The following is a 27,725-nucleotide window of genomic DNA, read 5'->3' as shown; positions in this document are numbered from 1 at the left end:
TAAAAGAGTATAAATGAAAGGCAAGCAATTGTAATATAGTTTTAATAATATTCTTTAACAAACACAATGTGAACCCATGAACCTCATTGTTATCCTCTCTAAACATTAATAATGAATTGAATATCTGCTAATTTTTTACATTGTTTTTAACTTGCAGGTGACATACTTATAAAGCAATACGTTTGACATGTATTTTAAATGACAGTGATTGATTTACTGCCAGAGAATGCTTGGTGAAAGTCACATCCAATGCTTTATAAAAAGACCAGACTTCTTTGTCAGCATAGAACGTTTGGTGAAAGTCACTTTTACTGCTTTATAAAAAGAGCCAGTTTCTTTATCTAATTTTGATTTAACAGAGATGGCTACCTATAAATATATATACTGCAGTGGGTACCAACAAATGCCCCTAATCTAAATGAATAAAGTTTGTAATAAATATATTTCAATTTCAATGACAAAAGAATTATTTTACAGAACGGAACCAATCCCATTTTTAGTACCTACAATAGGGAAAAAAAAACAATGAAGGCCTATGGTACACTTGCTGTCATTATATTCAGAAATCTGAAGTTATTCTACTTGTAATAAATACAAATACTATATATACCTGGTATATCATTTAAAACTAATAAAGAGAAAAAAACACAGGAAACAATCCCCTTTTACACTCTACAAAAATGGTAATATCACTAGGGCGCTGATACAGAAATACAGCCTCTAGTAGATACAGGAAAACAGAAAAATATTTCCAATGTATAATCCAAGACACTGAATCTTTTACGCCACAAAATGCTTCCTAAAAGGAGCGTGTAAATTTATGTGTTTTTTCTCATTCTTCCTATAGTATGCATTGTCTTATGATATGGAAGCAATATTTGTCACTTTTTAGAATTTGTAGTTTAGTCTAAATTGTCTATAAATAACATGAAGCCATCATTCTTTATGTACACATAGTTTATGTAGACACAAATTCCTCACACTTTTTTACATTGATAAAATTTCTTTTAAATGTAAATTTTTATTCAAGTTTTTAGAAATATCAAATACAAAGAAAACATAGAAATACAGAAGTAGTACATCTGGGACATCAGTGTTACCGTATGAGATGAGCCTCATATATTTTAGGCAATATAAACATACCAGAGCAACAACTTAATATTTTGTATCAGTATCAGCCCCGAAGAGCTTACAATCTAGTAGGTGGGGGAATTAACACACAATAGGAGGGAAGATATGTAGTGGTGGGTAGTGACGTTTCAAAAGACAGAAGAAGATGGGTAGGCAAGTTTGAAAAAATTGGTTTTGAGTGCTCTTTTAAATGAGCAGAAAGTAGGAGCAAGCCGAATAGGACGAGGAAGACCATTCCAGAGTGTTGGGGCAGCTCTAGAAAAGCCTTGAAAAAGCTGTCCGTGTGATGAGGTCATGAGTGAGGAAGGCATTATTAGGTCATTGGAAGAGCGGAGAGAGCGGCAGGGGGAGTATTTTTTAACCATGTCAGAGATGTAAGTGGGACAAGTACTGTGGAGGGATTTGAAGGCAAAGCGGAGGAGCTTGAATTTGATTCTAAGATGAAATGGAAGCCAATGAAGAGAACTACAAAGAGATGCAGCTGAAGAGGAGCGGTGGGAAGGATGGATGAGTCTGGCTGCAGCATTCATAATAGATTATAGAGGAGAGAGTTGGGTTAGTGGAATACCAGAGAGGAGGATGTTAGAGTAGTCCAGACGAGGGATGATAAGAGCGTGTACAGGGAGTTGGGTAGTCTCATGTAGTCATCATGTCTGATTTTGTCAATTTATCTCTAAAGTAGGTGGCGTTGTCATGGGCAGAGAAGGTTGTTGTGGGGGGAGCAGGTGTAGATGAATACAAGCAGTTGCATGAACCTAGCAGAGGGGTGCATTTTTTCACTTTCTGTTTCTCGAAGTCACTAAAGAAAAGGCGGATTTACTAAATACATTTTATTTTACATCTGTGTACACAAAGGAAAATGACAGAGCTTAAGTCTAAATTGCTAATAGCAATGTTACTGCCTGAAATGAGCCACAATGACTCAAAATTGATATGATTTAGAAACAGTTGGATAAAATTAAGGTTGATAAAGCACCAGGGTTTGTTGGATTACATCTATGTGTCCTCAAAGAGCTGAGCTCCGTTTTTTCAAAGCCATTCCAACTTTTAGACTCTTTAATGACTGGAATGGTAACAATGGATTAGTGTAAGGCCAATGTGGTTCCTATCATCGAAAAAGAAGCAAAGTCATTACTAAGTAACTACAGACCAGTAAGTTTATCTTCCATAGTTAGAAAGGTCCTAGAGAGTTTGATAAAAATCCACATAGAATAGTTTCTGCAAGAAAACAATATTATAAGTGATAGCATGGATTCAAGAAAGACCGAAGTTGTCAAACAACTTTATTCTCTTTTTATGAGGAATAAAGCAAACAGGTAAACAGAGAAGTAGCAGTTGGTATGGTATATTTGGACTTTGCTAAAGCATTTGGCACAGTACCCCACAGACGGTAATTATGCAAGTTAGGGTCAATAGGTTTAGTAAAGTCAATCTGTAAATGGATAGAGAACTGGCTTAAAGACTGAATCCATACAGTAGTGATTAATGATTCATACTCTGAGTGATCTAAGGTTATTAGTGGTGTACCCCAGGGTTCAGTGTTGGGACCTATACTGTTTAAAATCTTTATAAATAATATGGAGTTTGGGATTAAAAGTAAAATTTTTTTTGCAGATGTATTTTGCATCTGTGTTTGCAGATGACACCAAACTATGTAATAGAATTACTGTAAATCCATACAGGATGTCTATAATCTACAAGCAGACCTGGGTGTATTGTTGGATTGGGGAACCAAATAGCAAATGACCTTTTTACATTGATAAATGTAAAGTTGTGCACTAACACCATGCACTAACAATGTCCATGCTTCACACTGTCTAGGGGGAATATATTTGGGGGAGTCAAAAATTGAAAAGGATCTGGGGGTTCTGGTAGAGCATAGACCTAATAATAGCACGCAATGCCAAGCTGCAATATCTAAAGCTAGCAAAGTACTTTCTTGTATTAACCTCCTGGGCGGTTCATTTCTGTCTGGATTTATATGTCTAAAAGCAGTACATTGTCTTTCATGAAAATTTATTTTACAGTATAATATATTAGTATGAGTATATTAAAGTTTGAAACACAAAATCATGTCAAAAAAATGAATTAAATACATTTAAAAAAATAAATGTAATAATAAATTTAATATTAAACTTTATTATACTTTATTATAATAATGAACTTTATTTTCATGATAGACAATGTACTGCTTTTAGACATATAAATCCAGCGTATTGCATTCAATACAGGTATTTCTTATTGAATGTAATACAAATTATTTCAAATTCCCGCTGCGCTCCAAGTAATGGCTGCACACACTGACGTCACTGGGAACTCCCGGGGAACAACAGCGCACTCATTAGGGGACAGATCAAAGGAAGAGGACCCAGCTAGCGATTGGTATAGGACTGGCAGGACACTGGAGGATGCCGTTGAGACCAGGTAAGTCTTTATTTTTTTTAGCTACCCCGAGCCACACTATTTTTTCTGTGTTTATATCGCTATCAGCTTTCTTTTTTTACCTCGGGGTTACTGCCCAGGAGGTTAAAAGAGGAATAGACTGCAGAGATGGAGACATTATCCTGCCCCTGTACAAAGTATTGGTCAGACCACATCTGGAATATGCAGTCCAATTTTAGGCACCAGTTCACAAAAAGGACATTGTGGAAATGTAGAGAGTGCAGAGAAGGGAAACTAAACTAATAAAAGGAATGGAGGAGCTCAGCTATGAGGAGAGATTAGCTGAACTGAATCTTTTATACCTTGAGAGGGGATATAATCACTCTATAAATATATAAATGGTCCATATAGAGAATTCTTCCCAATTATTCACTTTAAGGTCATTACAAAGGACAAGAGGGCACTCTTTGTGTCTGGAGGAAAACAAATGTAACCTCAGGACAAGGAAGGGATTTTTCACAGTAAGTTCTGTGAAAAAGCTGGATGTTTTTTTGAAAAACACAAAATGTAACTGGGTATTTCAATTTTGAAGTATAGATAACAGAGACTGTTGATCCAGAGAACATTTGATTGCCTCATGGTTATTGGATCATGAGGGATTTTTTCCCTATTGGAGCAACTTGTACCAGGGTTATTTTTGCATTCCTCTGGATCAACTATGTCTATAGGGATTTTATCTGGTATTTGTTTATTTCCCCAGTGGTTGAACTTGATGGACTTATGTTTTTTTTTCAGCCTGTGTAACTAAAAAATGCTAATGTTAGACTCTTAGATAAGCTGTGACAGATAGTTCCAGTTCAAGTCCATGGAGGCAGCAGGGGTGACAACTCTCTGAACTGATATGGCAAAATCACATACGTACAACAAAGTAATAATAGAAAGTGTATGGTTGCTATGTAACCTATGTAAGTAGATGACTAAACCTTTTTTGTCTGGTTATAGGCTGCTGGGTGTACCATGCCATATGTTTAATGGATATTTGCTTAAGAGCTACAGCAAACTGGGAGCAAAAGTGGGAATGGTTTATACTGTCATAGATGAATGAAATGCGCTACACAATATACAGATACTGTATATACTGTATGTAGATTCACATTTCTCCTCTGAAATTGGGCATCTTTGATCTTATACCCAATAATATATAGTGAGAGGATACACATGAGTGAGTGAGAGGATAGTTACACATAGTATGTTCAGTATCTTCACAGTGAAAGTCCTCTATTACTGATAGACTTGTATAAAAAAAACTCCATACCACGATTTTTCCATAACTGAGCAGTGAAACTACAATTTCTATAAACCCAGTGAGCAGCTACCAGGCAGGTAAAAACAGTTATTGCAGAAGGGACTTCATCTGTCTTTCTTCAATAACCACCTTTAACTAGCTTTGTTCATACAGACAGTTAGCAGACATTTAGGGCAGTGGTTACCAGTTGGTTGACAACCAATGAACCGTACATTTGTTGTTTCATCCTTGCTATAATAATAAAACAAATGAAAGCATTGAGAGGGCAGTTTATTACAAAGTTAACAGGCATTCATCAACCAATGCTTTGAATCTTCTGTTCTCGGAAGCTGATTGCACTGTCTGGCAGTTGGCTGCCTTTTTGAACAAAATTGACAGCAGATTGTGCACTGCCCTAACTTCCTGTAAACCACTATCGATAAATCATATGATGTAACACGGCTAATTGCATGCGGTTGAGAAGTGGTAACCACACACCACTTCTACAACTGTTTGTGTGATGAAGCCCTAAAACCCTGCTTGATTTTTTTACAAAAGCAAGATAAAATAAATTGTTTATGATACGTAGCATCTTAGCAAAGTGAATACCATCATTGAGAAAATGTGGTGGTAATTGTAATTTTCAACACAAATGTGGTGATTTATTTACTTGTGAAGTACATGCACACAAATGCAATTCCCACATCATTTGGATCAGGAAGACTCAATATAACACCTTACATTTTACTGGATGTCAGCCAGCTTAAATATTGTGTAATCCATTGTATTAAGAACCACACGTTTACCAATGAAGAACAATGTCAGAATTGACACCTGCAGCCACAACGTACAGACACTTTCTTGTGGCAGACTATGAAATAAACTGACCACCACTCACCACATTAACCATTTTTCTTCCACACACTTGATGTACAATGTCATTGAAAGGGTTTAAACATGCTTAGGGCTACAATAGCAGATATCAGCTTGACTTTAAATCCACTAGCAGGCTGTGGGCTTTAGTTTATTGATAAATTATTTGTATTACCTATACACACAGAGGCCCTCTCACACTTCACAAGAGCCCAGGACCAGCAAAAATTGAATAGGATATTCTGCAGGGTGCAGGTAGGAGAGCACTGATCCCACTCCCTGCTCTGATCCCACTCCCTGCACTGATACCACTCCCTGCACTGATCCCACTCCTTGCACTGATTGCACTGATCCCACTCCTTGCACTGATCCCACTCCCTGCACTGATCCCACTCCTTGCACTGATCCCACTTCCTGCACTGATCCCACTCCCTGTACTGATCCCACAAGTGCTCTGCTCGGACTACTTTTGTCACAGGCTCTGTTCAGGAAAGAAAAGGAGAGACATTAAGGATCTAACAGACCCTGATGTTTCAAAAAGAACCTGTTTATGCTGCAATACTATTATATAGGGGCTTATCACCCTCCTTGTGATAGTAAAACAAGTTAGTAAAAATAAATAGAGGTAAACTTGAATAAAATAAAAAATGTTATATCCACATATGTAATGTGTGCACCTACATTGCACAGGCGTATAAAAGTATTGGGTATCATTATACATGCTACTCAGGGTCAGAGTTCCTTGTTAACCCAATTTTGAAAAGTTTCTCATTGTCTCATAGGTACAATCAGTTTTAAGATGAGATATGTTTGGTATTTATTTATTTGAGACAACCATATATTTTGTATTATATTGTACACACTAAAATTATTTTTTTTTACTGACCTGACATGAAAAATACCTTTAAATTCAGCAGAGTCAGTCTTCCTAGAAAATATCAAATAAATAAATGTAAAAGGTTTAAGAGTTCTAAGCAAGTTTTTAAATAAAAAATTAGACGTTTTTCGAAAAAATAATTGTGAAAGAGATTTCCCAAATGATATGAACACTCAATATGATGAACTAGAGAACATAACCTTAGCATTGTTATTGGAATCATGCTCTTGCTGACAGCTCAAGGTCATCATCGAGATAAGCTCTTTGATGTTATCTAAATGTATTCCTTCTTTGTAGTGGCATACAGTTGTATGGGTGTTACAAGGAATCTTACATTTTGGGCACACAAAAGTTTGATCATACTTCGCTGACAGTGGCAGGGGTTTAAAAGGGCATAGTTATATTGACCTTGGGCCTACTCACTGTATCTCATGTAGGTCACAGTACTTGAAGCCATAAAATTTTCTTTAAAGGGGACCTATCATGACATTTTTAACAATATATAAAAGGATGGCTAATCCTTTTATATAATGAGAAAGGTGTTTTTTTCTATTTTTGGAGAGAACCCCTTCCCTTCTGACTTTACAGAGATCTAGGTAAAGACTGAATGGGAAACCCAGAGCCTCCTGGGCAAGGGTGCAGTCTATTTAACAAAGACTATGTCAAAATGCAGAAGCAGTGTGTGCACAAATGGAATTTATCTTTATAACTTCTATAGGAATCTAGAAAGTATATAGCGGCCAAGTGCTCCTAATTAAATTCAATTGATTAACAGATTATCAGCAAGTGTGATCACTCAGCAGTTTGCTGGTTTGGGACATACAGGTGTAAGGTAAAACAATGCCAAGGAGAAAGTGCATCAGAAATTATCATAGGGTAACTAAAGGAAGTGAGAGGAAATCTATCCAACATGAAAAAAATGTTACCTCATATCCTGCTCTGAGAACAAATCAAAATGCTGGATTTCCCTTAACTTCACCACGTCACCAGGACAAATATATATATATAAAGCATACAGTATTTGACAAAAAATATTTTATACACATTTTAAATTTGGCATTTAAAAAAATTAGGACCTAAATTTCACTTTCAAGAAAGTTAAGGTTTTACTATTTTAATTTTGGTCCCATTCGAAAACTTAAAAAATGAGTTTCATAGTTACAGAGATATTTTTGACATACATCAATATTTTAGTAATCAGTTAATCCTTAGATGCATAAATATCAATGTATTTAATTTAGAATAAGTACAGTAATATATTTAGTACATTGGAGGCAATGAGTATGAGATAAGCATATTAAGTGTATAATTGTAAAATCTTCCTGTACAATATAAACAGTTGGGCTCTTGGGAGTCTTCGAAGCAAAGTTCTTTCAAACACTGAGAAACACAAAAATCAGCAATACATAAGACATCTGTGTTCTGTTTCTGAGTGTCTTGTTGGAAAGGATAATGACATCAGTTTCCAGTCTACTAAATCTTCTAATGTCTGCTTATAAAGCAAATGTCTTAAGGAGCCTAAAAACTACTGAGGATACCAGACAATTTGTGTGTAATACATAGAAAAAAGATCCACCTAAGTTCCACAGCAGTCATTAGTAGAGCCTATATAAAATGGATCTACTGGGTAATTTAAACTTCTGCTTCCTTCTGCATTTTAAGCAAAGATCAGTCATTTGGTACTTTCAGCACCAAAAACCGTAGCAAACACTACAATAAGTGAAGTATACAGTATGTGCCCCTTTGTTTTACTAGACCAAAGCTCTTTTTTGAAGGATTACAATTCAAAGCGCTTTACATATTACTGTAAGTTTACATAAACAAGGTATAATATGTGGGAGTTCCCCTTTAACAAATCTAATGCATTACACTAGAATATATTATTAATGTATAATATGTGTTTAGAACCCTAAATGCCAATATTTTAGATAGCAGAAGTTTATTTCAATTGTGTGTCCATCTGAAATGATACTCTGCTGTTGCAGAATTTATCACGTTAAACTAGTCAAATATGGCTGCTCACAACCAACATATACAGAAGGCAAACTCTTATCAAGACATGATTTTACCAGAGTGGGCATGTCTCCCTGTCTTCTTTTATTTTGCATTGATTTGGGGAGTCTTGACATTTTGCTAAGAAGTAATTAGGAAGATTACCCTTCACTTCTGATCCTGTAGACTCATCGAAAAGTGATAGGATTTCTTTATGATGTGTGGGAAACTCTCATGGGAACAAGTGTACTCATTGGTAGATTTCTACTTTATTCTAATTTTGCTGGCAACTCAAAATTTTGGGTTTATCCCCACTTTCATTTCCAGTGGCATTGATTATTAGGACAAGAGTGACCTCCTAAAGGGGAAACAGACAGTTCTAACTTCTCATCCATGTTCAAAACTGAACAGAACCTTTGTGGAACCAAGGCTGGGTACACATGTGCAATAATTGTCATTGGAAAGGATTTTTCACAAAAGACCGCACGATGCATGAACGAGCGATGTACATACAGTGCCATTCTGCTCTAAGCAGAGGGAGGGGCGAGAACGACGAGTGGCACCCCACTGTGCTCTTTCCCCCTCACATTTTATTATGATCGCTTGTTTTCCGTGGATCCGCCAGGTCAGATGAGGGATGACGAGTGCTGTACACTCGCTAGATTCTTGTTCCACAGCGATTATCTGACCAGAATCATCTGACATGTGTACGTAGCCTAAGGTAAACTTTTGTTACGTTTTAATATGAACTGTCATGCAACAGAGACATGTCTGAGACTAAACTATTCAGTCAACTTTAATAATGTCTGGCTTTGATTTTTTATCTTGTTTTCTTTTGTGCAAAAAAATCAGGATAACTTTGCAACTTTGCAAACAGCTTTTTTTTGTAACTGTCTGCAATAAGTGAACCTATGGCCGGGCTAAAGTAAAAAAAAACAACTACAAAAACAGCAGCTTATTAGGTACAGTCTGTTGTACTGATAAGTGCTAAGCTATGTACACACATTACATAACATGAAATGTAGCAAGTATACAGTGGTCCCCTGATGCTGTTTAGCAGTCCACTTGGTATGGTAGATCACTAAACAACTGGGCAATGATGACTGCTGTCATTCTCCCAGGGAAAGAATGCAGCAGTGTGCCTTCAACTTGTCCTTTCCATAGAACTAAACAGCTCTGTGTATTCTTCTGTCTGTGAATGGAATCACTAAGGATTGTTTGCAGAGACAGAAATTTTGCATGTGCACATTGCTTTAATGGTAGAGGTAAGAAGCCAGTTGGACAGGCAAACAACCTATCTATACCAACTGTCTAATAATCAATTATCATCATATAAGAATCATCATGTACACAATTTATCACAACCTCCACCCCCTAGAACAAAGCCAAACATTTTTATTCATACTGTCATTTAAATCAAAACTTTTTTACTATTTTAAAACCACATTGGTAAACCTTTGGAGGATGGGGAACACTAATGCCTTTTAATGGAGATTACTTACTAATATGAAATAACTATTCAAGAGGAGAAAAGAAAATTGTCGTCTTTTCATCTCAGTCTTCTGATGATCCCATGTGATCTCCTAGACACGCTGAAGAATGTAAACAGTATTTTTTCTGCAATGAGATTATCGGTCATGTTTACATGACACAATCCCAACCTCCAAGTTCACTACCGGATGCTGCAGGGATGTCACATTGCACTGGGTGGCACATTGTTTAGGATGAACCACAGTAGAAGCATAGACATGACACCTGGGTGATATTTTATATTTTATATTGTATCCTCTGACTCTTATGAACTTAGTGTGGCAATGTAACAGTCCTATGCAAAATCCCAAAAAGAAAAGATTTTAAAGGTATACACTGCTACCTTCGGTGTACTTAGGTCCAGTCATTACCAGGTAATGGACTGGACAGTTTTTCCCATCCTATTTTTTTATGTGCAGTACAGTCAAGTAAAATAATTATCTAGGACGTGCTGTGATTGTTTATAGACATGAAAGACAGATTTTCTTGCATGATTTTACCCTGGATGGAGTACGCAGAACACGAGATGTCTAAAGTACATCCTGCCATAAGCAAACCAAAAAGTCTTGATACTCACAATCATCATATAGAATTGTAGTTCAGGCTATTCACACCATATGCACTCAACAGACAAAGCATGATAACCTATCACACTGTCCAAACGTTAAAAAAATAAACAGGAAAATAAAAAAAGCATGGAAAATAAAACATTTACATTGTTGCTCACCACTAATATAGCATGAACTTTTTCATAATAGATTCACATTAGACATCTCTGGAATAAAGAAAACAAGCTGGCATAACTTTTAGGAAAGTCCATAAAAGTTATTTTGAGACATGTCATTGAGACATAGGAAAACACATTTTTGCCTTACTGAAAATGCCATCATCGTTAATTGTACCCAAAAACACGCATTTTCTGTCTTCTGCAGTAAAACTAATGTTTATCTGTCAGGAAATTGCACTTGGATATTACCAGATGTTTTGACTACAAAATGGTGCTCAAAAATGGCACCTCGTCCACCTCAACATAGTAAACTACAACTAACAACATAATAAAAGAGCCCTTTTCCCTATGGGACCCCAGACACATGAATACCATGTTTTTCACGAATCATCCTAGCTTTTAACCCTGATCTGAATAGAGAAAGTGACAAAATCCCCCTAATACATTACTGTATTTTTGTAGGAGCATTGGTGTTAAATAGGCACTTACAGTGAGAAAATTTGAGCTTCCTATACAAACAAAAGTGTAAAGATCAAGATTACTTATTTTGTTGGTATTATTATACATATGGAAACTAATGCACAGAAAAATGTGAAATCACAGATTAAGTACATTTATTTTATTTTGTATCATATTTATTATATCATAATTAGACACCATAAAAAAGCAAAATTTTTGGTTTGGGTGAGATCTTGATTACATCTGTTCCTGGTAGTTAAATCAAATTTGACAAGAATTTGAGAATGCTTGGAAATGAAGCAATTTACATACTAGGTAAACATGGTTACACCCTGTGTGCTATAAAACAGCCTGGAGCGGCTGAAAAGGAAGGAAGTGGGCGGAAGGCAGTCATGACCAGGGGGCTAGGGGAAGCATAGAGAGTTTTGAATAAAATTAAGTTTTTGATAGGTTAATGGAAGAAGGTAGTTGATAGGTTGGAAGTTTGAAAACTAGAGAGGAGAAAGAAGGGGTTAAAAGAGGGAGGAAAGAAGAAGTGGGGGAAGTTTTGGAAAAGGGGGGGGGGGTGAGCTTCCCTCCCACCTACCCTATGTGCAAGGTGAAGGGTGTGTGGTTCAGGTCCTCAGGGGACATCTTTAAACAGGTGTGGCAGAAGGGAGAACCATCAAAAGTGTGAGATCTCAAAAAGGTCATGGTAATTGGGACCAACTTTATGGTGGTGTTAAGGAGGGGCTGCAAAAAGTATATGCGTTTTTGAGCTGGTGAGTTCTGCTGCTGAGAACTGATGTGATGGTTTTTGGGTAGCTCCTTCCAGTGGTATAGTATGGTGAGCAGTGTTTCTGAGGGCTCACAACCGGAAAGGAGAAACGGTTTTAAAAGGGTACAAAATTTGAAGTTAAAAGATTCAGGATTTTGGAAAAGTGTAATTACTAATGTTACTTAGGGATTATTTATGGATATTTATTGGTATTATGGCAAGGAAGGAGATAAGGGGTGGTGAGTATTGGGCGAGCATCCTAGCTATCTTGGTCATGTCCGGATAAGTCATGTGATTGCAGTACAATGCAGCCATCTACATGCCATATTATATTACTTTTGTAAAAGCTGTGTCTCAATTAGATGAATACCTGAGCTCTATACTCATTCCAGGTCAGTGATCAGTGGGTATATAAAGGAAAGATATATAAGCAGTAAGAGTAAGCAGTTTTAGAATAGGAGGAGCTTCTACAACTATTCAGAAGGTAGGACTGGAGTTCGCCTTTAAAATACTTTAGCCAAGTCCCGAATGTGAATCGTTCACACAAAAATACTAAATGTATAAAGAAAAAAATAGTAAGTTATAAAACTAAATTAAAAACCTACATGTTCCTATTTTTTATGAAAAATAAACTGCTTTAAACTGCTTTAAGCTGTCCTCTTGCCTGTCGATTTTGGGCCAGTACATTAGTTGGGAAAAGGGATGAGAACCAGCAGGCTAATCCATTGACTTTGGAGCTGCACAGACATTTTGAGAGTGACAAAGGATGTTTCTCAGTCCCGCAGTCAGTAGGGAAAATGCCAGCTGAGGATTTAGGAAGTGACTGAACATTCACTTCAGGTGCCAGCAAGTCACAGCCAATCTGCCTGTTGCTGTGGAACTTGTTACTGGGAAATCTACCTTTCACTGAATTATCTATCTATTAACTTCTGCATGTAGTGGAATTTTACATTGAAAACACAACAAACACATGTGAAAACACAACACAACACTAGAACCTACGTCAAGCAAAAAATTCCCATGGAATTGGTGGTGAGTAAAAGAATTCCTTTACTAGTTTACCTATTCAGTTTTCTCAAATGTTACAAATAGTAAGATCCATACTTGTCAATCAAGAGTTACAGTTGTATTAAAGCTTACTTTCAATTTCACATTCAAGTAGACATCCCCTCTCCACATACCCCGTATGTGGCCCCAACCAAATCCCTGGTATGTAATTGTAAATGTTTTTAGTAAACATACTTTTTATGGGTCTTTTGTGCAGTAATATTCTTCTCTTCTCTCTCCAGTGGTGGGCATGTCCTTAGTGAGCATTCTCCTGAGAGCCTATAGCAAATTTATGACATCCTCCATCAGGAGTTCGGGTCTGTCACACCCTAGGCTCAAAGAAGGTGGGTTGTATGATTTTGGGTATATTTAGCATAAAAATGGACTGATGTTGGATCATGGTTAAGCATATGTATGGCAGCATCAGAGACAGTTTAAAGCGAGACTTTCAAATCTAAATGGTCAGTCCAACCAAAACTCCAAAGTCTTCACATTTTGGCACCTACTGGAGACATACTAACTTGTTATTATATATCAGATTCCTGAAGGAAAATCAGCTAACTTAATTCCTAATGCATCAAAACAAAAATGAATACAAAGTCTTACAGTTTGACATCTTTCTAAAACCAAGAGACTAAACATGCCTTGCCTGAATCTGGGGCCATACTCTCTTTGGCCTTGATCAAAACACAATCCTTACTGACCTACAGCTTTGCTATCACCATAACCTACCCACTGTTTGTAGCCTTAGCACCGAGCACTGACTTAGAAGGGGCACACTGAACCTCTTCAAGTATATTACTACATTCCCACAGGGAGCCAAAGACTACTTCTGCGGCATGCTGCAAGAGGTCAAGCTTATCTTTTCAGCATTTTCTGCAATTGTTTTGAAATTTCCTGCACTGGCTTCCATTTGCTTCTCTTGTAGGTAAACAGTTTTAAGCATGGGCTCATTCAAAGTTTTTGGTGCCTCAAGATCAAAGTGTATATTAGGGTTAAGGTAGTAGTTTTGTCATTAGTAACCTACAATGCCAAGTGAAGTGTGTGCATCGATGGGTGGCTGTGTGTTCAATGTTTTTAGCTCAACCCACCCCAAAAACTGGTTTAATCCTATTTCTTCTTCTTTCGAAACAACCGGAATAAGTTACACTATGATATTAGCTATTCAGGAAATTCCATCACAACTTATTCAAATACAAATTTCTTCTCAGAAAACTTGGCATCAGATACTCAGGTAACTACAAAGAAACAATTAGGATGAGGAGTGTGTGATTACGTGGATCACACAATAGTCAATGAATGAGTCTGTTATTGCATAAACTGAAACTGGTCTCTGACACCAGGATGTTTTTACAGAGGACAAGGTAAAGACATCTGTTAAAGGTGCAAGCAAAAGTACAACAATGATGTACGCATTAAAGCTATGAAGCATATTTTTTATCTACCGAGAAACAAACCTACAAATAATAAAACAGCCACAAACTTTTCAACCTTTTCTGTAGGAAAAACTATGATTTGAAATATATATTTAGAGCATCTATCTCACATAATTGATAAAAGAAGGGAGAATATATTTGATTACAAATATAAGGATGTCATTGTATGGTGTTGCAAAACTGTAAACAGCTGCCAACAGCATAGCTCCCTAAAATAATATATAATATTGTTCATTTCATACAAATACATTTTTAATAAATGCTAGGTCTTTTCATACCAAGATTTAGCTCTATTTTCTGTGTAGTCTGAATTTCTTTTGTCTTCCTGTAAAATTAAAAAAAAAAATCTATTAGTTTGATGTCCAAGATGAGATACAATAAACCCTAACTGCCATAAATCAAAAAGAAAAATGCTTCAAAACACAAAGCCAGATATTTGATATATTTAAAAGTCCATCCTTTAATGTTCAGCATTAAACAGAGGGTGTTGATATAACCTCTTTAGTCATAATGTCAAAAGACAAGACGTATTCCTTATTGCTCATATATTACAGAGACAGGATAATCATTCTTTCTTCTTTCTGTGCTCAATTGCAGATCTGCTTTGTTATATAGATTCAGCTTTAGGAGAGTTAGTTGAAGTTTGGTTTCTGCTCTAATCTGTAAATTAAAGCAGACCCCTTTTATTTAAACCTTGTATTTATTTATTTTTTAAAAAAGGGTGCTGCACCTCTCCTTTGTGCAAAGCCTCCTGGGATACCTACGTCACGTATACCGGGAGTCTGTTGGCTGCTCCATCTGTGCCTGCCTTTTTATTAATGGAAAAAAAACATTTCTCCATGTTTTTTCCTCATTTACGTCATCCGATCTTGCACTTGCGCAGTGTGAGATTGGGTGATGCAGAAAGAAGAACCCAGAAGAAGAGAGATGTCAGGCACCCTGTGCCAGGCCGACCACAGATACCAGGACAACGTGGGACCCAAACGAAGAACTGTTCTACAAGATTAAAGGTAAGTGTGTTTTTTTATTTTGGGTTTAGTTGGAGATCACCTACGTTTCCAGTTGTTGTCCCCTCAATTCTTGTTTTAGCATGTACAAAGTTTACAGAATATCAAGTATTTGTGGAACCTACAGCACCAACTCATAACATAAAATGTTTTTGCTTTCATCCATAGGTGGACACAGTTCTGCTTTAGATCATCACCCACTGGGCAAAGTGCCACTTGCAGGAGTACAACACTACGTCTTATTGAAATCAAAGACAGCCCTGCAGAGAAGGGGAAACATGGCTTAAATCACATACGTAATGTAGTTTTGGACTCGGGATCCTTGGTCCCTAGGCTGTCAGCTTCAGCTGTGGTCCAAAACTCTCATGCACCTGCCATTTGCACAGGATAGGATTTTTGGTATGATTTTAGATAAAATCATCAAGAACCTCAAGAGTACCTTCTTGCCTCAACTCAGTTAAATAAATCTGTTCTGGAAAGTCCCCAATGGCAATCTGAGCCTCCTTTGTTTGTCCAATCGTTCAGGACTAGACAAGAAAAAAGGCCTCCATACTCACTTCCTTCTCATGGGGTAAGTGTCCCTGGAAGTCTGCAGGGAAGCCCCCTATTCTGCCCTATTGAATTGTCCCCACCATTCAACTTAAGGTAGAGGAATAACTTTTAATGGTAATGGACCAGTCCAAAATTAAATAGTGCCCAAGAAGGGTGGACAGTGACCTTTATTGGAGCTTTAAATGTCCTTTTCAAAAATCCTTGCATCAAGAGAACTTTCTGGAATCCATACATGGCAAGAAGGCCTCATTAACCTAGAAGGACTCATTAACCACAAGGGCACAAGTGGTTTTTGTGCATTATGTTAGAGCTCTTTATCAAAAGTTTGGGTGGATATTTAAACTTAGAAAGACCTTGTTGATTCCATCACTTGACTGGAATATCTAGGGCTGACCTTGAATAACAATTATGCATAAAAACTTGGAAACTACAACCTGTCACACTGGAACAAGTATCCTATGTCTCTGTACTGGAAGATCAAGGTGGATTGTCTGACAAAGTCACAAGCAGTATGAATAAAGTAACAATAGTAAAATTTTACCAATAGACTCCAGTCTGAACAGTTAGGAAGTACTGGACTCTGGAGTACTGGGTCTCCCATCCACTTCTTAGAGCTTAGAAGAGTCCCTGGTTCCTTTCAATGTGCTTGAACATACTGGAATTAAATAGGCTTTGCTTTGCTGTACACACATTCTGAGGAAACTGTGCAGATGCAGTCAGTGCTATTGTTATATATATAAACCAACAGGTAATCCAGGAGCATAGCAGTAATGCTGGTAGTATCTACAATCTCCTAAAATATATTATCATGGCAGATACATTTTACATGGTACCTTCAAGTAAACCTTTACTCTTTTTCCATTGCCTTCTTCTGGCTTTTTTTCCAATAAGGGGCAGCAATTATACTTTAAAACAGTTAACAATCAGGGCCTGATTTATTAAAGCTCTCCAAGGCTGGAGAAGATAGACTTTAATCAGTGAAGCTGGGTGATTGAGCAAACCTGTAATGGATTTCTTCAAATGAATTTGCTCATTGCTAGCAAATGTTTTGAATCCTGGACCAGATCCATTCGAGGTGTGCTGGATTACCCAGCTTCACTGATAAAAGTTTTCCTCTCCAGCCTTGGAGAGCTTTAATAGATTGGGCCTTCAGTGTCAACATTAGTATTAGTTAAGTATCCTCTAACATCACATATGCTTTTCTGTAGTATTACTTAGAACAATATGCATTTTATCCCTCCAGTTAGGACACTGTTGTTGTTATGGAACTTTCACCTGGTATTGTGATTGTTGCTAAAATTGCCTTTTGAGGACATAAGGGAGATTCCACTGTAAAAACTCAGAAAGTGGCATTCTTATTAGCCAATAATTCGGCATGTAGAGTCTCTGAACTGACAGTGTTGCCTTGCAAGCTTCCATTTATTGATCCATAGGAAGGACAAATTCTTCCTACATTTAAGACTTTCTATCTGCCTCAGATAATGTCAGCTATTTGAAGACATTTTGTTTCTGTCTCTTGGTCCTAACCTTCCTAGCGGTTCATTTCTTTCTGGTTTTTTATGTCTAAAAGCGGTACATTGTTTTTCATGAAAATGTATTTTACAGTATAATATAATAGTATAATTAGAGTATAATAAAGTTTGAAACACAAAATCATTTAAAAACAATAAATTGAATAAATTAAAAATCTATATATTTAAAAAAAAAAATACATATTATACTCATACTATTTTATAGACTGTAAAATAAATGTTCTTGAAAACGATGTACTGCTTTTACACATAAAAATCCAATCTATTGCATTCAATACAGTTATTTTGTATTCAATGCAATGCAAATGGATTTTGAATTTCCCGCCCCGCCCGGCTGGGACGTACACATACACCGACGTCACCGGGAACTCCCCCTGTGACTCATCGGATGCAGAAGCAGGAAGAAGAAAGAAGACGGAGATCGCGGCACTGGATGGTGCGGGACTCCGGCGGATCAGGTAAGCGCTGTATTTACCAACCTTTCCTAGGTGTTCCAGCCCCGAGTGTGACTCGGGGTTACCACTTGTAGCAACTTTTTTCTACCCCGAGTCACACTCGGGGCTACTGCTAGGGAGGTTAAGCCACTCCACCCTTATCCCCAGAGCCGCCTTACATTGTTGAGATGTAGTTAGGAACATTAGGGTAAATTTGAATGTCTATGTTTTGTTGGTCAGATAAATTGTTCGTGGTTGAGAAGGGTCCAACTAAGGGCCTTGAGGCATTGACTTCTTCTATCTCACGCAGTATCCAGATTATTTTCAAAGTGTGAGCTATCACAGCACAATGTACAAGAGAAGAGCATTCTGGGCTTTCCTAACAGCCTTTTCATGGCCGGTTATCAGTTCATGCATTCACCAAGTTGTAAAAGGTGGATTTGGAAGTATCAGTTTATGGTGGTTTTAGATGTTCATTTTCATAGTTTGACTGGGCTGTTTATTTTAAATGCTTGTTCATTTTGCTCCATTAAAGTGTTGCCCACCTTGTTATGGCACTACTTTGGGATGCACTAGTAAGTGATGATCTAAAACAGAAATGTGTCCATCATTAAACAAACAGAAAAAAAAATTGTGTTTTAATTGCATTACTTACCATAAAATCTTATTCTCTGGGCACTATACCCAGGAGGTGATGATCTAAAGCAGAGCTGTGTCTTCGAACAAGCACAAAGAAAATAGTTTTATGGCGAGTACAAGAAATCCTATTGTTTATGCATTTCTTAGAGTGAAGAAGTCAATTTTCCTTAATATTAGTCTGGGCATAATCACCAGCTGCTGGTGCTCTCATTTATATTTCAATCATTTGATAACAAATGGATTGGTAATGAAATTTCTATCTTTAATACTGTCCAGTCCTGCTCACTGAACATATAATTAAAAGAGAGTATTGAGCAGTGTTATAAGAAACCATGTGAGTTTTGGTGTGCCATGAAAAGGTACTATTCCAAATGCAACTGCTACCATAAGAACCATTGTAATGTATGTTTTACATAGATATTATCACATTATACATTGATTCAAACATTAGTTAATAATATGTTATTACTAGGTCTTTATGTTTGGATGTACTTTTCCACTAAAATGGTACAGGAGCTTTGAACATCAGCCTAGTGACATCTCCTACTACAAACTGTGTGACACACAACACAATTTAGCATACGTAAAGTTGTACATTTATTCAGCTCTGCACTCATTATTATATCATAAATTTACTTTTTTTTAAAATGCAAGCAGTGTAAGTACCTGAATTTGACTACTAATCTCATCAACTGTTTCTCCTTTTTTATGTGCAGCCACGGCATGATAGAGGAGAAAGACCAATTTAAGAAGGACGACAAATAGATGTAGGTTGCTACATATTATTTCACACCAATGTTGTGATGTGTTATTGACGAACAATTGTATATACAAGTCTAAACATGGCAAATATGAGCAGCATATACAGTTTTACAGTATTCCTGCAACTTTTTTTTTTAAAGAAAAGGGAAGGTTCCAACCCCAATCAGGTATTTTGTGGACTTGTTATGGAGATTTCCACTTATTTATTGTCCCAAATACAACATTTAAACTGAGACAAAAATTGAAGGGAAATCCCAAGGGGAAGGAAGACAATAATTCAGCAGGTACTTGATGACCTCTATTTTTTTAAAAGGTGCTTTTTTTGTTGCTGGGTTGCCTCTATTAAAGAAATATGTTCTCATTTTTCTCCTAGTGAACGTATTTTTAGTGAGGGAATATCAGCCCTATGGGGAGACAGAGAATAATAAAACTCAAGGATTTCAATGGTCCAGGCACTCCAAAGATTTGTATTGCTTGTAACTGTCGCTAATGATCCTTTCCAGTAAAAATGTACAAATGTCTCACAATGGAATGGGGTTGTTAGTGAGCAACTATGTGGGATTACAAATGACTGCTACAGTTATACTATTGTATAAAAATGGAGATGGTGCCTTAAATTCGTCCCCTCCCCTACCATATCTGCCAGTGCTACCAAGTTATCACCTGAAATTATTGCTCATCAAATCATTTTAGGTGACAGTATTTATAACTGTATACTAAAAAAATAATTTTTTAATTCTTTTCCCAAATAAACAAAAAATAAGAACTGACTGTAGATATGCTTTCAGTTTATATATCTTCTATACTCTTGGCCTGCAGTTGACCTGTTTATGACCTGTATATGACTTTTTTCAAGCTGCTTGGGCATTCATATTAACGTGTACAGGTAGTCCCTGGGTTATGGACATCCGACATACAAACGGCTCCTAGATACAAACTCGCTCCTGTAGCTTGCTCCTGTGCAGGACGAAGGGGGCCAGTTTGCATGAATTGCAGAAGAAATCTTTTGCTAAACACAGCTGAGGTTTTGGGTGATCTTAAGGGTGGTGCTGAACTGTAACATCTGTAACTCTTTAATGACCAAGAAAAAACCTTCAGCTGTTTGTTTTTGCATATCAAAGCACAGCTTGCTCCAGAAGTTATTGAATGTCTGGGCTCCATAAAGTTTTTTTTTTTTTTTGCTTTGTTTGTGATTAACTCACAGTGAGGTTGTTATACAGTAACTGACACCATCATGCTGCCTAATAATATGTTGAGACAAACATCTGTCCTAATTGCATTTACTAAAATAATGTACATGTTCCGACTTACATACTAATTCAACTTAAGAACAAACCTACAGTCCCTATCTGGTATGTAACCCGGGGACTACCTGTTTATGGAAACAAGCATCTGACCTGGAGAAAAAAAAATCAGGCTATAGTTGCACAAGTTTTCCCAATATGGTCCACATGTGACCTCTAGCCTCCTGATCTACAGTACATTGTATTTCCATATTTTTTACATGGAAGTGGTTTACATATTATATAGAAGAGTCTAGTATAGGGGCCAGGGCGCATAACAGGTTGATAACATTAACTGCTATAAACAGGGCATTGGATGTGCATAGTTCTTTCTTAGACTGCATTTCCCAATGTGACTGCATCAACCCTGTTTCTATATTTAATATTCTATATTTCTATAAATCTATGTGTGCTATATTATTGCAGACAATACATTATTTCTGAGGCAATAGTTTAAGTATAATGCATCTGAGAGCAAATATGCACTAATGCATAACAAAGTTCACATTAGACAGCCAAGTCAACTCAATTTTCACACATACAAAAATTCACTATAACAATCTATAGGAAATTTCAACCAGTCTATACTCTAACATGATAGTTGAGCTCCAGGCAAGTAAAAACATAAAAGAATGCAGCCTGCTACTCTTATTATGCAATATTAAAAGTTTATTTTAATGCAAGCAGTGTGAGCACCTAAATAAAACCTGATATCAGCATTTTTGTAGGTTACTGCACAGTCAATACAACAGAGCCCAAAGGAATCCTTAATATGAACTGCAGCTGGCCCGCCTCTGCATTGAAATAGCACCGCTACTACAATCCCTGGCATCACTCACTTCTATGGATCAGTGAAATCTCTATCTATGCGTGGCCCCGCATTGGACTGTTTTATAGACGCAAATAATGCCGGAAATTTCTTCTCTCTCCCTCTCTCTTACCTTGTATGTCTTTTTTCTCTTCCCCTTACTCTCTCTATCCATTCCCTCTCGCTTTCACTCCTTTTCCCCTCTCTCTCCCCCTTTTCCCATAATTCCCCACCCTTCTCTGCTTCTCCACTACTTCTCACTCTTCCTCCTTTCTTTCTTCTTCCCCCACTCTCTCTCCTCTTCTTTTCTCCCCCCTTCTCTTTTTTCCCCTTTCCCTCCTTCCCTCTGGGTCTCTCTCTCCCTTTCATTCTTCCTCTCTCTTACCCTCTCTACCCTTTCATGCTCCCCTCCTCTCTCTCTTTCTTGAGGGGGGGTGCAGCACAAGCTAGCTGGCCTAGGGGAGCAAAAGTATAAATCTGGCCCTGCTTGCCACAATAAATAAAATAAAAGTATAGATTGGAGAGGAAACTCCAAAGAGCAGGATCAAGACCGTAAGGGTAAATAGGTTTTTACATACATGCTGTGATGAGCATCTACCACAGATGAAATGTATATTTATGCAGGATTTGTGTATTATGGGGTCTATTTTTAAAGCGGGGAACCTAACATTTACCAAGCATTGGAGAATCTTTGCATGTGTTTTAATGTGAGTGGCTGATTGTTCACCATAGGATATTTTGTGAATATCAGCTTCAATGCCGTATAAATAGACCACTATGTGTACCAGCAAGGATGAGGTTGTGGGGGGGGGGGGGGGGTATAAGTGAAATACAAGATTAGGAAGAACAAGTAATTCCTTCAAGTATTAATTTAGGTCTGTGCTTACTGCTCAGGTTTGTTTGGTCCAGCAGTAAGTCTGGACTCTTGATAGCAGTCTGTTAAATTTCTATGCTAAATTAACATAGAACATTCACAGAACTCTACTAATAGCACTTTAGCTAATGTGTTGCTTCAGTTTATACATTTAGTGCATCACTGATGCACTGATGAAGGACAGTGAAGAGTTTCAAACTCATGTCATATTTTATATATAGTATAGCCCCTTTATAATGCGGAATAAAAAGATATGTTTATGAAATATACTGCAAACTGCTGAGATAATAAAACATCAGGCCTAATGAACATATGTTTTGGATTATACTCTTTAACTGAGGAATATGATTCTGACATGATTCTGTGAGCATCCCTATTTGGTATTCTCTATCTGTAAAATGAGTTCCATAAACAGCTGAATGATGGTCATGTTACAATAGGAATCAGTAGGAGAACTTTATAACTGCTGGCATATGAGATTGTAATTTCATTGAAAGGCACGGACCTAGACAAAGCAGTGTGCTGAAAATGTTCTTCGTTCTTGATGTTAACCTAGTTTTTACAAGCTCTCGATAAAAACACCATGTTAGTGTCATATTTGTTTTAAAGTAAAAGTAACAGAGGTCTCCCCCTTCTTTGATATATTTTAACAAGTGATAAAAATCCTATGAAGGTTATATCCTACACCTGTGCGGTCCAAAGTCCCTACAATTAGATACAGGCAGCATTAAAATTGATAAAGATTTTTACCATTCCCCAAGTTATCCAAGATCAAAAAAAGTTTTGGCTAAAGTTGTATTTGAAGTATAAGGTTTAGTGGTTAGTTTAAAGTAAAGGTTAGATGAAAGGGCAAAATGACTGTGCCCCTGAAAAAAAATCCCCCTCTTGGTCATTGGAGAGAGCTCTGGCCTAGTACGTCCTTACCTGTACGTCCTAGTACCTTAGGATGTACAGGTAACTTGGAAGTACATGGAATGAGGGTAAACTCTTTTTCAGAGACACCATTATCTTGCCTAATGACAGCTTCTGATTAGCTGAATGTTAGCTAATAATATAAAAAATAGTTAATTAAAGTACATTTTAAAACTCATACAGGTAGCTTTCTTAGTTCTGAACTAGTTCTGACTATTGTCAATAACTCCCCATACTTATTACATGCCCTGTATCTAAAAGAGCCATACTGCTGTAGAGAAAAGAAAGAGAAAGATCACTCCACAGAAATAGATTTGGATAAGTAAGTGAACTGTGAATCATTTCAGTAAAATGGATAGAGGGATACATTTCTTGTGTGCTCCCTGTGTTCACAGACCTTTATAAGAACTATTACCTGCTAGCTCTTGAAGAATAAAACTTTTCTGACTACTTTTTAATCCATCCCTATAACTGTAGATTCTGTTCCTACAAAAAATAGAAATAATTATTTTATTTTTAAAGTTAACGTAGATTTCATTTTTTTTTGTTTTTAAAGAGATTTATTTTTTACACTTGTAGTATTGAAAGCCCAGCTTTAAATTTCACTGATAATTTGACTTCATAGCTGCCTTTTGTTCAAAATATTCTGCTGCATCTCTTAAAAGAAAAAAAAATGTGTGTATGAAAACCACTTCAACCAGTAAAACTACCACCCCCAATCACCACATACCCCAACTCCACAGAAGACATAAAAAATTGGGCTAAACCTAGAAAAAAAATTTAATAGCAGAATAGTCTGAAGTCAGAGGACGTGGTAGTAAATTTACATTTAATGATTTACATAATAAAGTGGTTGGATTGAACAGTAAGTTGCCACTTGTTCGGTAATATTACCAATGCATGTTTTTTGCTGGAATCCACTTTATCCCTTGACCTACATCTTAATCTTAGCACCAACATTTAAGTTTAAATAAATTTAAGCAAACCTTGACATTTTAACTGCTCTCTAAATCTAAGCTCAAACAATAAAGTAATAACTGAACAATTCTGATCTAATACTTACCTGCTTGCTTTATTAGAAAAGTTCATTCCTAATAACAATAGATAGTAGAACAAAAATAGCAGATAACACTAGACAGGTCCTCTTCAGCCTTCCCTTCCATGGCATCTTCCATGTAGGTCTGACCAAAGACGACATCCCCTTTCATACAGGTCTATTATCCATACATTCTAAGGGGTGTCCCTGAGACCTCACCCACAGTTGTCAGTGCAGAAAAGGTAAGTTTTGCTACTATGCCTTAACAAAATGAGCATTTAGTCCTGCAATAGTGAGGGGTGATTACTAAAGTTTTACTTTAGAGTTTAGAGTTCACCTTTACGTCTAGTCTGCCTTAACTAACAAATACTGGTTCCTACAGAAATACATGAGTTTTTGCCCTAAAGTGTTTTGGATTTTTGGAAAAGTTTTTTTAGACTAAAATAGTTACTTAATGCTGCAACTGATTTTTTTAAATTTAAATACAATCCATTTTATATTAACTGTGCCAAAATACTGGATCAACCACATTTATCTCACTTAACTGACTGGCTCAAAGAAATCTGTCCAAGAAGCCAGCATTAGCAATTTTTTTTTTAAGTTAGGGTCAAAAAATACAATTTAAAATAAAAACATTTTAATCAGATGTCTTGCAACACTAGAGACAGAACAAATTATTTCACTATATTTGTATTTCTGAAACAATGATGTCTGATAATTCATTCTCATCCAGCAGTTGCATTGCAGTAAACATTGTTTAGTGTTTTCAATTTTAATACCCTGTTTACTCTAAAGCTGTGGTCACTTTTCTCTCTTTCCTTCTTGTAGGCAGGGTTCTTTGAGTGTCTACGTCACTGACTGCGTGATTTGGTCAATTGGGATTGACTGTTCTCTCACAACGGGGAAGAGGGGTGACATAGGCACAAGGACACCGGTAGGGACTGGCTGGCATGGGTAGATGATACAATTTGTTTTTTCTAGAGGGAATCTAATAGGAATAATTAGTCCAAGATTTGCAGGCTTCCTATCTGGTGGTGTCAATAATAACAACTAGTAACCCTAGGCCGTTTTTCTTCTCTGGTTACTATTAGATATTATTAAATGAGGTGCTAGTGTATTGCATGCTCCTATGCTGGGATTAGCATATGCAATCTGTCTGTTGGTGAAGCAGACATAAATTATTCATAAGCTTAACAGTTATGTTATATGTATGCTACAAGTACAGGTTAGGTTTAGGATTTATTGATCAGTCTAATGGTGGGTCAAGCCTTAGTGTTGTGGGTTTAGGTTAATGCTTAGGGCTAGATTTAAGATATAGATTTATGTTAAATGTAAGGTTAAGTAAATGGGTGAGTGCTTTGGAGTATTGGCTTTAGGAGCAAATATGTTTTTTGTTTTATTAGATTTAGGGATTTTGGTTATAGTTAGTGGTTACTGTTAAGGACTAGATTAAGGGTAGGTTTAGATTTGGCAATATTTTTAGGGACATAATTATCTTAAGGGTCAGGGTTTGGGTTGAAGTTAAAGGTATCTCATTCTGGCCACATTATAGTAATGGAGCAAAGAAAATTTGGCATTTCCACTATAATATTAATGGCAAGGTTCTAGTATACCGACCAGCATTTAGAGACTAATCACTGCTACAGAACTGAAGCTTGTACTTCCACAGGTAAACACTGTTTTGGCATAGCCTTTTTAATTCACTTCAGTTCACAGACCAAAGTAAAAATAAAACACAGATCCACTTAATGATGAACAATTATGCATACAGGAAATGCAACTACAAAACATAAAAAAATCCTAATTAAGATGGGGTTTGTGGTATCCTTACCTAATATGGGAGAATTCCTATTCTATGACTACAAGTTGGAAAGAGATTGGTATATTTAAAAATGCCTATGGCAAATGTTCCTAACCTGTAAAGAGTGAATCTGTAGACAAAGCTCATGGCTTTATTATGCTGTGTGAAAAAAAAATCCATATACTGTGCCAATTTGGTGATAGTAAATTATTTATGCAACAAAAGCAATAAAAACAACACGCAGCCAAGTCAATGCATTATTCTGATGTTGCCATGTGTAATTTCATGCAGAAATGAATATTAGTTGTTAGATACTATAAAGGTATTTTTTTTAGATCTATGTAAATATAGTTTAAGTAACCGAAACATTTGTATGTTTTTCTAATTAACTTCCATCAGTATTGGATGCTCACTATAGTAAATGAAGAAACATCTGAAACAAATACTACTATAAGTAACAGGCAATTTAAAAAGGTTGCAATATCGTGTAACACATGCACTTTTCCAATTGAACTGGAATATAATAATAAATGAATGGTGGAAACTACAGTCCTGTATCCTCTATTCAACGTAAAAATAAAATGCAAACATACCGGTAAATATTGGTTAACCATCTTATCCTATTACAATAAAATGTGCAGGATACAAACCCCCATACTCCAACCAGACTCAATGGGAAACAGATTCAGTGAGCTATTGGCAACTACAGTTTGATATTGCTTTTTTTTTTCTCAGTACATTTTCTGAAACACAGAAGTGTTGACTAATTTACAGACTAATTATACTTATTACACCTAATTAAACACTCTGCAGCATTTAAATAACATATTATTTGTTTGCTAAAATATTATTACTTTCACCTCCAGAATAAAACAGTGGCTACAGCAAGATAACATCACCCCTATTGTATGCTTTGCCTATATGATGAAAACATAATATTGACACAATTAGGAAACAAGCTACAAAAGGAGTGTGGTTACAGAAGGCTGGATGCAACCCACACTAACCCTGTATGCTATCAGAGAACTATTGTGCTGTGCTGGGAATAAGCTGCTCTTACATCTGCTACAACACTATCTGCTGATTACAGTAAACATGCCATAAAGAAGAGTTGCCTTGTACAACTTACAAAGTCAGCTTTTTTTTTGGAATGTGACAATAAAAGTTCCTCTTGTTCAGCCTCTTAATTCTTTTCCAGGGGAGTAGAAGCGTTGTTGTGAGTCCATGCAGGTCCACATTCTCCTGGATCTATACATAGGATGATCTATACATAGGATGATCTATACATAGGATGATCTATACATAGGATGATCTATAGACCATGAAGATGTTCTCTGCTCCCAGCACATGAGCAGGATCTTCCAGCACTGATCTCTGCTCACCACTAAGAGCTGCTAATTAAAGTCCTTTATAGAGAGAGCCAGTCAGTGCACAAGGCACACCTCCCACCCACCCATCCCTTATTGTACAGCCCTGTGCATGTCACACAGCAGCAAATACATGCTTTATTCAATGGAAGGGGATAGTGAGTGCTACCCTGCCAAGAGAGCTCTGTGATGTCTGTCGTATTGCCATTCTTCATGTTAAAA

At 36.7% G+C, this 27,725-nt stretch overlaps 1 protein-coding gene across 10 annotated transcripts in view; it reads right to left on the bottom strand.

Moving 5' to 3' along the window:
• Nucleotides 1-27,456, bottom strand: part of NPY2R (neuropeptide Y receptor Y2) — a 33,054-nt gene extending 5,598 nt beyond the window's left edge. The window contains exons 1-4 of one of the 10 annotated variants that reach the window (XM_072405958.1): nt 27,266-27,456; nt 18,677-18,737; nt 14,775-14,821; nt 13,256-13,389 (exon numbers count right to left, since the gene is read on the bottom strand). Coding sequence is in view for 2 of the 10 variants with exons in the window: in XM_072405951.1 (XP_072262052.1) it covers nt 6,558-6,599; nt 14,775-14,821; nt 18,677-18,679 (92 nt within the window). In the remaining 8 variants the exon portion in view is untranslated. Of the gene's footprint in view, nt 1-6,557; nt 6,600-13,255; nt 13,390-14,774; nt 14,822-18,676; nt 18,738-27,265 lie in introns of all 10 variants that reach the window. The other 9 variants (XM_072405951.1, XM_072405959.1, XM_072405952.1 and 6 more) reach the window with 9 other exon arrangements.
• Between the last annotated feature and the right edge of the window lie 269 nt (nt 27,457-27,725).

This window comes from Pyxicephalus adspersus, chromosome 3 (assembly GCF_032062135.1).
Source record: "Pyxicephalus adspersus chromosome 3, UCB_Pads_2.0, whole genome shotgun sequence".
NCBI lineage: Eukaryota > Metazoa > Chordata > Amphibia > Anura > Pyxicephalidae > Pyxicephalus > Pyxicephalus adspersus.
This window is presented reverse-complemented; position numbering and strand designations above follow the sequence as displayed.